Genomic DNA, 17495 nt, shown 5'->3' on the forward strand with positions numbered 1-17495 from the left:
TTGCAGAGGACTATTGTATCTGTAGAATCACTCGATATTCAGATTTCGACCCCGATTTCCAAAATCCACACAGAAAAAAAAATGTATGTTGCAAAACATTCCACAACTCCTTTTCCAATAATAATTTCAAATTTATCAGACCATAGGTGACAATGTCTAGGCTTCGAAAACAGTCCAATTCGAGATGAAATTCCACCGCAGAGTTGTATACATACGTCTGATCCATACTAAATTCTTTTAGGTCAAATTTTTGAGAAGGAATACCAACTTAGATATCATTTCAATATGGTTCAAAATTGTGATGTTCGTCCGAAACCGGTTGTAGTGTAGTTTCAAAACAGAACGGAAATATTCTTAAATGTTCCAATATTCCGGTGATAAGGTTGTTAGACAAAAATTACAATGGAATGTGGAATCGTAAACTACATTTAATCGGTGGAAATTATATAAATATATATGCTTCTGACGTCCGTGGAGCAGAAGAAATGTAAAATAATAACACTCCGTTTTATGTTGCAACCCGTTTAGAAAAGAAGAGGGGAAAAAAAAAAAAAAAAAAAAAAAAAAAAGCCGTTCGAAGGCAGGGTAGCGAATGTCCTTACGCACTTACCTTCGTAAATACCGTTTGTTGGATGAACTCTAAAATTGCTACTACTACTGATGTCTGAAAAAATAATACGCTCAACAGGATCTTCAATCATGCCATAAATGAATGACTCCAAAGAAAGATTTCCAACAGATTTAGGTTTGGAAAACATGGTCATGGAAAACAGGTCATGTACCTACATGTTTAACCCATCTTCTTCAGCATGCAGGATTAAAAAGTTACGATTACCGTAAAATGGGAGAAGGACCATTATGCATGAAGATGTAATAAATGAAATGCGACATTCTCTGCGCATTTCATTTAATTATGCTATTCACATGCCAGGCATTGTGAAGGATTTCCAAGGATTATTACCAAGGCTTACTTGGACAATGAAATGGAGATTTTTCCATCACCCACTTGTGTGCATAATGTTAATTGACAATATCTTGTTTAAATCTGACCTACTCGGAAAATAAAACAGTGGTAAGGAGGTTAGTGTATGTGGCGATATCACGCCTCAAGCACATGGAATATATAAGATGGGCTAATCACCTCCGATTAGATTTCATACTCTTCCCACATTCAGATGGTAAATTATTTCAACAGGTAAAAGGTTTGAGATCGACTTGTCACTATGGAATCAGTAAGCCAACAATATTCTTATGGTCGAGTCAAATTTAAAATGAGCCTTACGAAATTATCATTCAAGGTGACAAACCTTTTGAAATAGGATGCATAATAATTCGTTTGCAATAAGGGAAATTCAGAGCACTAGACGATTCAAGTTATTTATAGCTGGTTCAATCATTTTTAATTGTACTTTAAAATAAAACGATATATCACGACTTTTGTTTAAAGAATTTGACATAAGAATGCACAATGCTTCACAACAGAACAACTCATGTTTTTTCTAAAACTCTAACAAATCCATCTATCACAATTTCACTACTTATGTGCCCTCAGCTTTGAGGAAATTAATAATACTTAAGTTAACATTTTATTTTGAAAGTTTTTTTTTTTTTTTTTACACACATGGAAACCAGAATTATTTTTGATAATTAATGCTGAAAAATCCATCACATGGATAGTACCATATATTTGGAGTCGGGATCCAGTTTGTAAAAAATCAGCAATGTACAAAGAGAAAAAAAAGATCCATTTGAAATTGGTTAACTCAGTTGCGTTAATAAAAATCTTCAATGCAAATGTTCAATATATAAAAAAACCCTACAAAAATTTAAGTTTTCAGTAATTCTTTCAGGCAGTCTTAAAAATAAATAAAACTGTACACAAAGAATGGAGTATTTTAAGTATTTTATTTTATTAAAATCTGTACAAGTCGCCATGTAGAATTTTTAGTACATTGTTCATATTACACATACTTTAACATATGGCCTAAAAGAGAAGGCCAGTACAGCATTCATTGAGTAATTTGCTGTAACCGCGTGACATTGGGCTCAAACTTTTAGAATATTTACCTTTTATAAAATTAAAACCTTTTAAAAATCAGAAATGTATATTTTTACACCAACAGAAAATACAATGGAATCTTAACAAATGAGTAAACAAATACTGAGCAAAAATAATAAACATATATATATATATATATATACATTATTTAATGAAACTATATTGAATCATAAGAACAAAAACAGCACACACAGAACCAAAACAATTTCCAATATAATAAATATAAATAATTAACTTATCACAATGCAATGAGCAAAATTAAATAACAAGACTTGACTAAACTGATATGAAAAGAATGAGTATGAGGCACAAAAGGTTGAAGCAGAATGTCTCTTGCAACAACTAATGAAATACAATGACAAACGAAGCACCAATAATAAAAATGACTGGATATAACACTGGTATCGAAACATTGACAGATTAAAATTGGACAAATTATGACCTACTGAAACCGGGATGCAATCTGTCAGTGCTGCATAAACAAGATTTCAAAAATTAAATCCTCATAGAAGACTGCATAATTAGTAAGAAATTTAGATATATAAAACACCAAACTTCAATTATCAGTTTATTTTTTTCCCATCAATATCTAAAGCAGTCACATTTGAACACTTCTGGACAAGTATCTCAAAAGTCTACTCTTAAAAAAATATCAACAATAAAATATTCCAGATATTTCTTTCCCAAATGTTCAAACTAAATGTCTGTGGATGAGCATTACAAGCAGATGACTTTACATAAAATGAGAGATCTATTTTTAGATCATTAAAGACTTTTTGGAAAGTTAAACACGATATTATGTGAATTTATGAACAAAGATGAAATTACCATAAAATGGAGAACATGCAAAAAGAGAATTCAATAAATACATAAACAGAGCATGTCTAAAAAAGTAAAATACATGAAAAGATATTAAAAATTAAGGCATAATGATAAATCTTAAATTTAATTTTTGTACAATCAAAACATAATTATAACAAATACACGTGCAAGCAATAAAATTATCAACAATAAGTGTACAAATTCACAAAAACAACTAAGTACATTAACTGGCAGTTACATATATTTAAAATGCATGTTAAAAACTGAACAATTCCTTACAAATTATCTCTGTACAACTAACGATTAAGTGAAGAATAAATCATGACCGATTAATCATTAGTGTGAACCATATTTAAAAAATTCATTACCAAACTTTAAAATTGTCTCATTTAGTCAAAATAACTATTATTATTACAAAAATTCTGCTTCTATACTTCAAAAACATTTACCTAGAATGGAGAAAGAACAAAAATTTACAAATATGAACAAAAATTAAAGTATGAAATTCGGAGTATAATTTTTCATGAGCATTTTCATCTCTCATCTTTGCACACAATTTATCAAAAATGAAATTTTTGCAATTTAATCAATTTAAAGGAATGTTACTTCTTTATAAAAAGGTATCTTTATGAGAAATTTGAAAAATAGATTTCCAGGCAAAAACAGAAAATTAACAACTCATTTTTCAATTAAAAAAATACTTAAAGCTGAATTTCTAGAAAGCTTAAAAAGGATGATAATAGGAGAAGGCACTTCCCTGACTTTTCACCTGGATAAATCCAAGCTTGTCTTCTGGGAGAGTCAATATATCGTATCTAATGTTGAGAGAAAATGACAATTTCCCTCATTAAAAACAGCTTACATATAGCTTGAAAACACAATTAAAAGTCATATTCAAAGTAGTTATCTAGAAGACACGTACATGTGAAGACAAAGAAAATACATGTCAGCACATTCAGCAGAGTATTTTAAAAATAAACTCAAATTTTAAATGCTTTTAAATTTGCAATGACCATCACGAGTAAGATATACACTTGTTTATATGAATAGTATATTTCAGTCAACATATCTTGGCTTTAATATAATTTACACTTCCATATGGCACACTTACAACTTTGTACACTTTTACACCGCACATTCTTTGCAGTAACACGAAACATTTTTCATGAATAAGACAAACTAGACATACTACACAAGACTTAACATGGACCCATAAGAAGGTATGGCAGCTCTTGGCTGCTTTGGAAATTTCCAAACAGCTGCGTCACAAGATAAATGTCAATAAATTACGATATTTTCTAACAAGCAGGAGATATACACCCCAGTGTCTCATCACAGCTAGAAAATTGTGAACGAAACGGGAAATGTCATGTTCATGAAGTATTTAGGTGCTGGCAATTTGACGAGCAAAGAATAGCACTTAATCACAGAATATTTCGCATCATTGTGCTGGAATGAATGACACAACCCCTACAGATGAAAAAAGAGTGACGTGAAATTCCAGTCCAATGTTATGGCATTATGTCACTTGTGTAGATAGCAATTTTAACACAAGGCATACCATGTCTTCCATATAATATTCATAGCAAATGGAAGACAAGTGGTATGTAATACGCATTTGATATGCTACCGTCCAATGATTATTTGTCCATCCTTTCTACTGGATATGTTTGCAGCATTCACAGGATCTTTTCTATTTGAAGACTTTTTCTTTGAGTAATTATAAACACCAGGTTTAATGTTGGAATTACTTTCCATATTTCCTTTAGAAGCACACACTGAATTAGGAATACAATTCTGAGAATGATTTGAGTATTTTCTTTGTTTTACCCACATGCCATTCAAATGCCCAGTTTTCGCTTCAGTTCTAGGTTTAAGATTTTCTGGCGCGTTTACTCCTGTTTTTGCAGAAGAGTTATTCTGCTGCTTATTAGAACAGTTTGACAATTTATCTAAGCCATTTGTTAAAGATGTCATAGCTGCGTCTTTCCCGGATTTGGACGTAGGTTGATAGATACCAGTATTTTTATCAACATAGCCAACTGCATTTGAATCCATATCAGCATCTTGCTTATTGGCAAGACCATCAGATATAATGTCAGAATCCTGAAACATAAAATTCATAAAAAATGCAACAAAGGATTCTAAATATCAAACATTAAAAAGGCAACTAAAACATTAATGAGATGTAGAAAATAGACAATACTGCAAATTCAAAAAACTGCAAGAAATTAGTGAAGTTACTTAAGAAAACAGGCATGCGTGCACACACACGCATTTCAATGATGTTTTTAAAAATTAAATTCAAATCAAATTTTAACAAAAATCCTGAAAGCTTACAGTATCACTGGCCATGCTAGAAGCTGAACTACTAGAGCCCAAGGATACGCAAGATGAATGAGTAGATGACTGACAGTCGGAAGAACATGAACTACAGCAAGCTTCAATTTCTGGTAAAGAATTTCCATTCATTTGACCACTAAAGAGAAAGTTTTAATATAACGACTGCATTTAATTGATTCATATTATAAAAACAAATTAGTATATTTAATAATACGAAATTTTAATTACAAGCCTCATTTAGCTAATAAGTGATCTAAAATGAATATCCTAAAAAAAGCAGCATATTTAATGCATGCTAGTTGGCAAACTATCATGGGTTTTTTTAAAGCATTTTAAAAAAATCCATATTGAATATTAAAATAAAGAAACTCAAGATTATGACAACTTATAAACATTTACCTCAAGCCTTAAGACAATTAAAACTCAATTATACAAAAGCTGTTTAAACAAATGAACTGGAAATACATGAATCATTCTAATATCTTTTCTACATGGAATATATATATAAAAAATGTAATAAACATAATCTTAAAATTATAAAAGAAAAATTTAAATGAATACATTGTTGATTTTAATACAAAAACAGCAGAGCTGAACCAAAATAAAACAAAAAAATTTTTTTTTAAAGGCAAAGAAAACCCAAAGGATTACTAATTTAACCTTAGCAAAACCTTTAGCAACATTAATTGCATAATCTGATCAATTTTGCATTGTCTTCACTAGTTTTATTATGCATATTTTATAGCCATAAAAAAAGGCTATGAAAAGTAAATGAAAGAAAATGTACGGATTTGTCTCGCATTATATGGTGATCATGAATAAATATGAATGCTTGATGAAACTGCTTCATAGCATGTGAAACTTGCTACGTACATTCTCCACGAAAGACTTGGTTGCATTTATCTTGCAAGGGGTTCTGCCAGAAAGCTGAATAATGTCTTCGTGCCTATTCCTCGACGCATTCGATTTCAGAACGATGAAGCTCCTGTTCAATTCAGGAGACAAGTCAGAAGACATTTGTAAATTACTTTTCCTGGGCGCTGGATTGGTTGCGATGGACCAATCGCACCTGACCCGTCTCTAATCGATTTTTATTATGTTTCTTTCTAAAAAGGGACTTATGTATGAGACACCTCTTGCATCGCCATAAGACTTGGTAGGAAAAACTGTTGAAGCAACAGGATGTGTTTAAGATACATCTGGCATTTGAGAAGGTGCGCCGTTCAATGCGATTTTGATGTCAAACCTGTTTTGATGTATCTGGCCAAAACTTTGGAGCATCCACTGCAGTAGTTCGTACTGGTCATACAATTGCAGCATGCGATTAATATAAATAAAATGATGTGGAATGGTTTTGTTCGCCTTTGTATTATATATTCTTTTAAACGTCCTTTAGCTGATCTGGATAGCATTATCTTTCTTGTTATACCCGGTTTTCTACGTCATTTTGTAAACTGCTTTTGAATGACCCTGTATGAATTGCATAGAACACATGCATACATACAAATAAAAGGAATTCCTGCATTCATAGGCCAAACTTCAAGGGAAGGTAAAAAATATATAAAAGAGCATTCATTATTATATTTGTAGAGCAATATGGGGTCGGAAATGAACGGAGCAAGCAAGTGTAAGTGAATGTAAGCAAGGCGAGAAAATGCAGATTAAACGATACTCCAATTGATTGATGAGGACCTTATAGAAAAACTTTCGGTTCCGGCAGCAACTGTTCATGAAATACCTGGCGTATTGTTTTGGAGATGCCAATCACTTTCTTGACGATACCAGGCTTGCATCAGTGTTGGTGGTGGCACATTTGTGCACTTACTGTAATATGTCAGTAAAAGGCTTTCTTTCTTTTTTCCGCCAAACTTTTCATTTCGGATCGAACATTGCTATACAAAAAATGCTTTTTTATATGCATTTTACGTATCCTTAAAGTTTAGCCCATGAATTCAAGGACATCCTATATATATTTAATTTCTATATATGTATAGAAATTAAATAATTCTATTTAATTCTTCTACTAGTTTAATATTATATATACGCAACTTACACGGCAGTTTTAACTTTATCTTCAATATTATTGACAGAGAAGATCTGAGAACCAAATGCATTGGTGGGAAACTTTTGATAAGCACCAAGATCTGGAATTTCAACAGGGAATGTTTCATGGATCCATCTCCTATAGTCTATAACTTCATCGGTAATTCTCACAATTCGTCCTAAAATGCTGAAATACAAGAATTCCACAGATTAAAAATCCAAAGAATCAGTTTAGTCAGCATTAGGAAGGCAATAATTAAAAGAAAATTATTCTAATGAGAAATAGTTTTCAATAACATTTCTTAGAGAAATACAATACGGTTTTACACCAAATTTATCAAAATAAATTTATATAGCAAAAAATAAAGCGATAGAGTTAATTAAAATTTGGAAAACTAACAAAGAATTCACTACCAGCTAATAACCAATTCAAATGTCAAGTATGTTGAATGATACATCTGGAAGCAATTTTGAGCATATAAATCAAGGTGAAATTAAACACACCCACCCACACACACGACTATATTATGACACTCATATACATTTAATGCTCCAAACATTAAATAGATAATTAGTTACAGCAACTTTTGTATAACAGCAATTCATTTTATTATAAACCATAATCAAATGGAATATTATATAAGATTCCATCTGTAATGAAAAATCTGAATTGCTAGAATCTCCGATTGACTGCAATTTTATACACATTAAAATTATTTTAATAAAAATAGAATAAATAGTGAGTGAATGTAGTCACTCAACAATAGATGTCACTGATTCCATTTGACTCTTGCCTATCTCACAAGATGACCCTTTTCTCTACTTTTAAAAAGTTATATAATTAGACAAAAATTTTAAATTTTTTAAAAAAATAGTCAAGGAACTACAATTTACTATCATTACAATGAAAAAAAAGACCCATATTCTTACGTTGCATAATAAAAACATTTAAAACAATATTTCGAATCCTAATACAATATTGCATTTGAACAAACTTCCATTTCAAAGTAAGTATTTAATGAAATTAAAACCTCATTTGTTAATAATGAAAATAGTACGCAATTTAAAATGAGCACCCAAAGGGTTAAATTAACTATTCGGTCGCATTTATTCATGTTATAAATATACAGTACACCAATTTCAATAAGATAAGTTACCTGTAATCGCACAAAACAAAAGTACTGCTTGGACGGACTGCTTCACTGAGTACCTTATATGCATATTCAAATGCAGTTTTTACACTGAGGGCACCATAGGAACTCCTTCCAATGTCATTACCTAAGATTGTATGAATGGCAGAAATGTTAATCTACACGAAAGAATACACAGAAAAATACTTTATGCATATTAAAATTTGAAATACACACATGCAATTTTTTTTTTTCAATCTAAAGACTTATGATACGCCTAAATATGATTTTTTTTCTAATGATATACTTTTTAAAGCAATATACAAAAACTGTTCAATAGAACTAGCAAATAAAGTATGAATAAATAATAGAAATGTAAATAAAGATTTACAAACTCTTCCATTATTTTTAAACAGCAACTGTAAACATGGCAACCAAATTAAAACTCTGACATTTTATACTGCATTAACTGCTATGCTGAAGAAAGCACATTTATTCACTAGACAATGGTTGTACAGCAGCCTCATGAAAACACTGAAACAATTCTTCAAATGGATTTCAAATAAGTATGCAATAAAATTTTTTATGAATTTAATGTTTTTTAAAAGAAAAAAAAAAGAAAACATTACCTGGCAATAAAGGATCTTCAATGCAAAGTATCGATGGCCTGTTTCCATCTGTCATGGAACTCAAAAAGTCGTCCTTAATGAAATAAGCTCCTCCATTCTTTATGCTAATACCAGTGCTGCGATAGTTAAAATGCCGACCATATAGTTCAAAAAACATAATTAAAAGCTTACCAAGATTGTTCTTGTCTGGTTCATGTTTAAGATGCTAGAAAACAAATTAGCAAGATCAATAGATATAAACAGTACAAAAAGATCGGTACTTAAATTATTAAAACTTCAATACTGAATTACGGAAGAATATATGCTGTGCTATTAGTAATGTGATCACCTGAGCATGAAAGATTCATAGATAATAATTATGGAAGTGATGATCTTGCCTTAAATTTGAAAAACATTCGCAGATTAAACGAATACAAAAGGTGTATGCAAGCAGCCATGTTTAAGCTCAATAAGGAACAATAAACCTGAAGCACTTAATGCAGACATCAATTATGGTTGCAGAATGCGATTTCAACAATTCTCGCCAAACAGCCGAGACATTAGATACTACATATTTAATATTTATATTCAGATCTTTGCAGCTATATCTAGTATCTGCGCATATAAAGGCATTGAGCAAAATTTAACGTGCAAGTGGAATACAATTTTGTTAGATATGATAAATACATAAATATTATATAATTAATTTCATACTTTGAACTAGTTTATGCAAATTAAATCTAAAAAGAATTATTGAAAACAATAATTCTTTATGTATAATACCTGTAGGAAGCTTATAGTAAGAAGAATGAGACTGTAAGAACTAATTCCACCCATAAATACTTCATTAAGATCTCGCTGCAAGAGGAACTGCTTCAGTACCAAAACAAGTTTTGGTAGAACAGGGTAAGTGTGCATAAAATCCTGAAATAAAGACAAAAAAAGTACATGATTCAACAAATTTGGTAGGGGAAAAAATTATGAAACAGACTTGAGATTTATATTAAATTATTAAAAATCTACAAACTACCATGCATATACAGATTTTTATTTTTATTTTTAATGCAGCTTGTTTAACTTATAAATGTGATGAAACAGAGTTGATATTTCAAATATAACTACAACTAGGAACTATTATTTTAATCATTTATGATGATATCTACAATCAAATTGATTTAATCATTGCCAATATTTTTGATCAATAAACTTGAAATTTAGATTTATTTCTCATTAGTTCTGAAGTTATCAAAATGAAATGTTTTGAAGAAAATATCCAATAGGCACTCAATGTTAAAATTAGAATTTTGGTAATAAGATAACACTCACTTTAGCAATAAAAATCGACCATCTAACCAACATATCATAATCGCAAGTTTTGTTTACATGAGAAGATATTTATGCTTTTAATCTTGTTCCAGATAATAGCTCAATAGTCTAAGTCTGAATTTTTACATGAAAATGCACTATGCTGCTTTAAAAGCTTATCCAGATGGAATAGTGCCAGTCATATAATTATTGTAGAATAGTATTGCCTTGAGGAAGTATTTTTTTTCTTTCTAAGGCAATATCCAAACATTACCCTAGCATATTTCAAACAAAAAAGTACCATATAAAAGAAGATCAAAAGTAAGAACAAGTGTTTTAGTTATAGCTTCTTTAAAATATTATACTACTTCAACAACAACAAAAAATTATTATTTTGGATACTAAACGATAAAAAGCCTTCGAAAATCTTTTAAAAGTCTAAAAAGCTTTTATGAAAAAAAATCCCAAATAAGGCTGAATTAAAAAGAACATACAACATAATATATGAAATTGAAGCTTAAAGTTAGTGAAAGAAGTTTTGAAATTTAGACACGAAATTGATATCACAACTGAAAATTTTGAAACATTTCCATTTTTCTAAGAGGGAGTCCACATATGTGGAATTTTCATAAGATGTTATTCTCTAAAATAATACCTAGCAGTAAAATATATAAATGATGCTGAAATACAACAGCCTCTTCACTTCCTTCGACTGAATAAGCCAGCTCATTCATTTACATTAAGATCCAGAAGCAATATAACTTAGAAAAAGTTCACTGTTACACAAGAACTATTCCTGGCCCAAAATTTGCAAATTAATTCTGCACATCCATACAAGCATCATCCAATCTATACAATGCAAGACAAGAACCCAGGTATTTTTCAGCCAACAGGCATAATGCATACTTGCATTTAAGGAAAATTTTAACGCAAACAATGACCAGTTGGAAACCATTGGAAATTTAGAACAGAAACTAATATGGACTAGATAACTATTCAGAATTTTCAAATGTACAATCGACCATTAATTCACTAGAAGGTATTAAAATTACATATATTATATATTAAGGTTAAATCCTCTTTTTAAATTACCAAGTTGCACTTTATATTAGTAATCCTATGGCAGACTAGATTTTACCATTTAAAGATAAAAGACTTGCAATGTCAAAATGATTAGGTATATAAAAGCATGTTCATCATTTTATTAACTACTGCAAACAAAGCCGTTTTAAAAAGACATTTGAAATGAACAAAAACCAAAAACTTACTTTTATGAGGTTTGCACTTTTAACACCATTGTTCATATTGAAGCTAATATCAATTTTAATGTCCGTTTTGGCATCAGTTAGTTTGACAATGGGGACCTAAAAGATGCATTAAAATAAGGACCTTATAGTTAACAGTATAACAAATACCTAAAGATAACCTGCAAAAGAATACAAATTGATAAGGCAGGCCAAACGGGAGCAATAAATAATGCAAGTGCACAAGGTTCATTTTTTGACAGTGGCACATTACTAACCAATTTTACAAAAGAAAAATAGCTCTTTAACCATTATGTTCATTTTGTATAGTATACCATACATATAACTTTATAAAAATATACTACCACTATAAAATAAATATATATATAAAATATAAAATAAGCTACCTATATACATTTTTTTTGTTGTTTTTCAAAAAAGCAATCTTGCCACGATAAGGGTTAAAAATCCGAATATGCATACATTTGAATATTATACTATTTTTGGACATTTCACAACAGTAAAACAAGGCAAGTTGAGTACTTTGAATCTCACTTAAAGTTTAAAAATAATCAAATAATTAAGGTCTAACATTAATCAAGAAATGATTCATTTTCAAAAACATTGTCTAATTGAGAATTAGAAGAGGGGGGGGGGGATACAAATTTTCTATAAAACATGCAAGAAAAAAGAATAGAAAAAATTACATTATCTGCAAATCAAGTTGAATTTTATTAGTTTATGAAGCAATCTTATATATATCCATTTTTAAAGCTAAATAACTTCAATAAAAATAATTTAATTATTTTCAACTATTTTTTTTACTGTTATTTGTACGAGGAAATAAATGGCAAGATTTATTTAAAGCCCCACCCCCATAAATCAACTTTACACCAGACACCACTTATATTCAGGCCAGACCGAAGTTAAAATTACAAAACTGAAAAATAAAACAGGATTAAGATGTTTGATATATTTCAAATTATCTATACAAGAGAAACACACAATAAGTGGACAGAAAGTTTAACTGATTTGTAAGGGGGAAAATAGTACATTTTATATTTCAGAGAATCAAAATGTCCATTTTTTCCCCCAGAAATAAATCTATTAGTTTTAGCAACAAAGATACAATTCATAATTTTGGAAATAATTCAAACAATGAAAAAAAATTCGAATATCAAAAAGAAATGGTAAAACTTACGGAAGCCTTGTCTAAAACCTTTATTGAACATGCTTTTGCTATGTTGTTATCTAATAGAGCCTGCTCTAAAACTCTAAAAGAAATGTCTTTCTTCTCAATCACAACTAAATCAATATCGCTGAAAAAGAAAATATGAATTAATACATGGACACAGAAAAAGTTTTAAATAGTTCATAAAAACAGCCCGATTTTGTTAAATAATTCAATTCGTGAAAAACTAAATTGTTTCAAATTGCATGCAATACTTGTTTATCTTGCAATGCTCAAAATGTTAATGTCAGTCTTAAAAAAAAAAAAGCTTTTAGTTTAACCTTAGTAGTGAAATACGACTCCCCCCCCCCCTTGGATACTGCAATATCTATACTGCAACTCCTAAATAATTTTCAACTGGCATAGTCAACAATTTTGAAAAGATGAAGCGTCGCGATTTTGAGTTCTTGGATTTATTTCTGATACAGAACTAGGAACCTTAAAATCATAATTTGATATTTTACTTATTTTTAATAGATATCTATCTATAAAAATGTTGCTCAAAAGGAAGTTTTACTATTTGGAAAATTTTCCTTAAAAATTAAGACAAATTTCAATTTATATTTAAATTAACCCAGATGTTTAATAAAATTTTAAAAGGAATTTACAAAATCTACAAGTTGGGCATTATTGAGTTAATAAAAGATTTACGATTCTACTAAAAGACATTTTACTAATTTACTATTTGTTGTCATATAAACATTCTTATTTTTTGGCCGATTCCAATCATCAGAGCTTAAACTGAAATATAAAAGCCAAAACCTCTAACAAAATGGTCACAGACTGTACTAAAAACATGACTGCATATATAACACATTTTCAGATGGGTTGTGTAATGTATGGTAAGTTTCAATACCAAAGAATATAGTTACTCAACAAACTTGCTAAAGACCAGCTTCTCTTATGTACTGATGGCAAAGTGGGATACAATTCGCAGTTACAATTTAGGATATTCACACTTTCACGATTAAAGACGATTGTTCGGAACAAAATGGAGGCGAAAGGAATTATCCCAAAGTTTGTTTTTTAAATTCTAACATCGTAATCTGTGGCACTTAGCATTTAATAATCTTTTCGCTTTAATTTAAACTTTTAAAAATAAAAATTCACCTACTTTGAGAAATAATTTCGAAAGCGATATTCAAATGTTTTAATTGACAAACTATATTATTAAACTTTGAAACTAATTTTAATAAATACAACATGGACCTTTTACAAAGAATAATTTAAAATTGAGTCCAAATATGAAAAATCTCGAAGCATGGAGAAACACAAGAAAAGTCTTATATTGCACGATCTATAAACATAAAACGTTTGTTTATAGATCGTGCAATATCGCCATCCCCCCCCCTCCCCTTAGCACAGTTTGAACAATTATGTATTTTCTTAAACTTTTCTCACTCTTTTTGTTTATATTAAGGGTAGGAAATTGACTACCAGATAATCGTATAGGTGGTGGTACAGATCCGACTGTAAACTACATTTCTCCTCAATAATTTTAGTTCTCCAAAATTAGTATACATTTTCATTTTAAATTGCGGAAGGAGCATTTAAAGCTGCTTTTTTCTTTAAAATAATATTTGATTTCAATATTGCATCCATCTGCTAAAAAAAAAAAAAGAAAAATTGTGCCATTTGACTGGTTTTTGAAAAATATGAATGGCATGTCATAACAGTCTGTCTACATCATCCATACATTTAGGTTTTAATGCCCTTGCCAGAAACTATCTTTCCTCCCAGATATAACCATTTCTGGTAGAAATTATGCAATTTAGCATTATTGTCCAACGAAAAATACAAAAAAATTATTGTTAAGAAATACATCTCTAAGCATAACTAGAGTACAACAGTTACGGACATCAATTTTTAAAAAAAATATACTCTCAAATTAAACTTCTTAATAAAGTTCACCAGTATTATCAGAAAAAAACTTAACACCTTAATTTCAAAATTCAGCTGGCAGGGCACTTCACCAAGCTTTGAGCAAAACCGTTTCTTCAATAAACAAATTTAACAGATTAAATAAATTTTTTAGCATTTACTACAATATTCATTCTCAGAGTTCCAATAAATGCATGGGGATACAATTCCTCAAGCATTCAATGCAAAAATAAAGAATCTTAAGTCAAACTTTTATGAGATATGGAAAGAAAGCACTTGGCCAGCTTAGTCTGAGAAACTGTCTGCATTGGAATCACTAGAAATATCACTTTCTAGCTTTTAAGACAATGAATCTTCTTTCTCATGTATGTCACTAATTAATTAATTTATCATTTTCTTCTGATAAATAAAGTTATCTTGCCATAATAAACTGGTATCAAGGGTTTCCAAAATAAAAAGGAAGTACACAAAATATATCCAGAAGCAACACAAAATGCAAACGAACTGACAGCAAAACCCTATAAAAACCTATATAGTAATGAAAAAAAGTATTCAGAGATATAGAAACATGAATGTTTGAATCATGTGGAAAGTTATGAGCTGACCTTTGTTAAACTCGCGCTTTCACTCGTTTCCCTACAACAGATGAGCAAAATACCAGTCTGACAGAATGTGAACAAACAACAGATGAGCAAAATACCAGTCTGACAGAATGTGAACAAACAACAGATGAGCAAAATACCAGTCTGACAGAATGTGAACAAACAACAGATGAGCAAAATACCAGTCTGACAGAATGTGAACAAACAACAGATGAGCAAAATACCAGTCTGACAGAATGTGAACAAACTCAAGTTTAAGCTACAGAAACTATGTCTAGTTTAAAAGTAATGAACACAAAGTGCTTCTAGTTTTTAAAAATTACTTCAGCCTAAAATACACATATGTATCCACTACATTTATTTTCCGTGATGCATAAGTGATATGTCATAGGGAAAGCATTTAACATTCCTGTCTCGAAGAGGTTAAGTAACAAGCACAAAATTAATCAGTCTTCTAAGACAAATACATATTGCCTATAAAATGATTTTTTAAAAATGAAAACTTAATCATTTTCCTATAAAATAGTAAAAATCTGAATCAGTTTGCTAAAGTTAATGAAATTCAACTTTATTTCAATTTTCTGTCTAATGCTGACGATTTTTTTTTTTTTTTTTTTTTTTTTTTACAAGTACTAAATTTAAAAATTGTAAAATCTAAAATTAGCAAAAAAATCCTATAAAATATCCTCAGCTCAATAAAACTACTTTGTTAGAATTTGCCACGCTATAATGAAACAGTATGTATTATCCAAAACATAAATTTGCTTTCATTTAATTTTAATATAAGCAGCATCTTTAAGTTAAAAAATAGATCACAGATCATAAAAATCGAAATATGCAAGTACAGAAGTTACAACCCAGACAGTTTCATTCCGTAGAATTTTGAAATTAAGCAGATATAAATTTAAGTCAGCACTTACCTAAAGAACAACAGTCACTTTATTTTGTAAAGAAAAACAAATTTTATTTCCTTTTTATATAATTATATACAAGTGTACCTCCCCACAAATAACAAACTAATTGAAGTTTCAACAGCACTATATATTCTTAACAGTTGCATGTAAATTGCACAAAACAATTAATAAAAATTGATCTATTTTATGTAGATAGTCATGCTGTTTTATTAATAAGTTAGAATGAAATGAAACGTTTACAATAGTTTTCTCTTGGCCATATAATTTAGTAGGGGGGGGGGGATTCTACAAAATAATTTATTTTAAAAGGTTCTCAGATATGGCACTTTGGATTCTTTCTTGAAAATGGAAAAGAAAATGAATACCAAACTTCCACTTATAAGCCTTCTAATAAAAATTTCTTTTAACTGATTAAAAACAGATAATTGAAATTCAACTCGCTGCATCATCTTTTCCTCATTTAGGCAATACAGTAAATGCTATCAATGCCATAGCAAGTAATGAAGAAATATACATTAAAAAATTTAATGGAAAAGAAAATATTAAAATATTATGACAATATCATTAAGATTTTTTTTTTAAATGCAAAACAACTTTTAATACGATACATTTCCTTTAATTAGTATTAACAGAACAGTCCAACATAAACAAGTAGATCAAAGATAAATTATTCAATCAATTTTATTAGTTCTGTGCAATTGATACTCTTTATAAATAGCCTTTAAAAAGCAGATTTAAAAGCAGAAGAAAAGGATTCATTGGACGGCTTGAATAATGACCCAAGGATTCCAGAGAGAGAAAAAAAAGGGGAAAGGAAGGAATTGTAACATTTACAAACAATGAAGGTGGAAATCTTCAAAACATGCAAAAGAGTATTAGAGCAGGATATAAATTTATAAACACAGTAAAAATCAAATTTAAGTAGATAGCATACCTAGTAGGCAAGTAAAGACCAGTTCGAAAGCTGCCATACACTTCCACCTAATAAGGGAGAATATAATATTAATTACTAAACTTATGCAATTCAATATTTACAGAAAGAAAAATCCACATTTCAACATAAATACATTTAAAGATTTTATCACTGCCATTACTTATAAATAACGAGTGCATTTTATTCAAAATATTACAAGACTGACATATATTGATAAGACAATATTTTGATCACTTAAGATTTAAATATTGTGCTATATACGAGCCATAAATGTCCATCTCCAACTATATAAAGAAATACTCTTGATAGCTACTTGCAGTCTGTAAAGTGAAAACCTTTGCTTTTTAACTATCTTTCCCACAGTGAAAGCGACAGAATA

At 29.7% G+C, this 17495-nt stretch overlaps 1 protein-coding gene across 1 annotated transcript in view; it reads right to left on the reverse strand.

Moving 5' to 3' along the window:
* Positions 1–1886: 1886 nt before the first annotated feature.
* The window catches only part of LOC129960153 (terminal nucleotidyltransferase 4A-like), a 32978-nt gene continuing 17369 nt past the window's right edge, over positions 1887–17495 (reverse strand). The window contains exons 3-11 of the mRNA XM_056073340.1: positions 17117–17163; positions 12756–12873; positions 11579–11674; positions 9789–9929; positions 9027–9231; positions 8425–8545; positions 7278–7454; positions 5222–5360; positions 1887–4987 (exon numbers count right to left, since the gene is read on the reverse strand). Coding sequence (XP_055929315.1) covers positions 4508–4987; positions 5222–5360; positions 7278–7454; positions 8425–8545; positions 9027–9231; positions 9789–9929; positions 11579–11674; positions 12756–12873; positions 17117–17163 — 1524 coding nt within the window. The 3' untranslated portion in view covers positions 1887–4507. The remainder of the gene's footprint in view (positions 4988–5221; positions 5361–7277; positions 7455–8424; positions 8546–9026; positions 9232–9788; positions 9930–11578; positions 11675–12755; positions 12874–17116; positions 17164–17495) is intronic.

Source organism: Argiope bruennichi, chromosome X2, assembly GCF_947563725.1.
Source record: "Argiope bruennichi chromosome X2, qqArgBrue1.1, whole genome shotgun sequence".
Classification (NCBI taxonomy): Eukaryota; Metazoa; Arthropoda; class Arachnida; order Araneae; family Araneidae; genus Argiope; species Argiope bruennichi.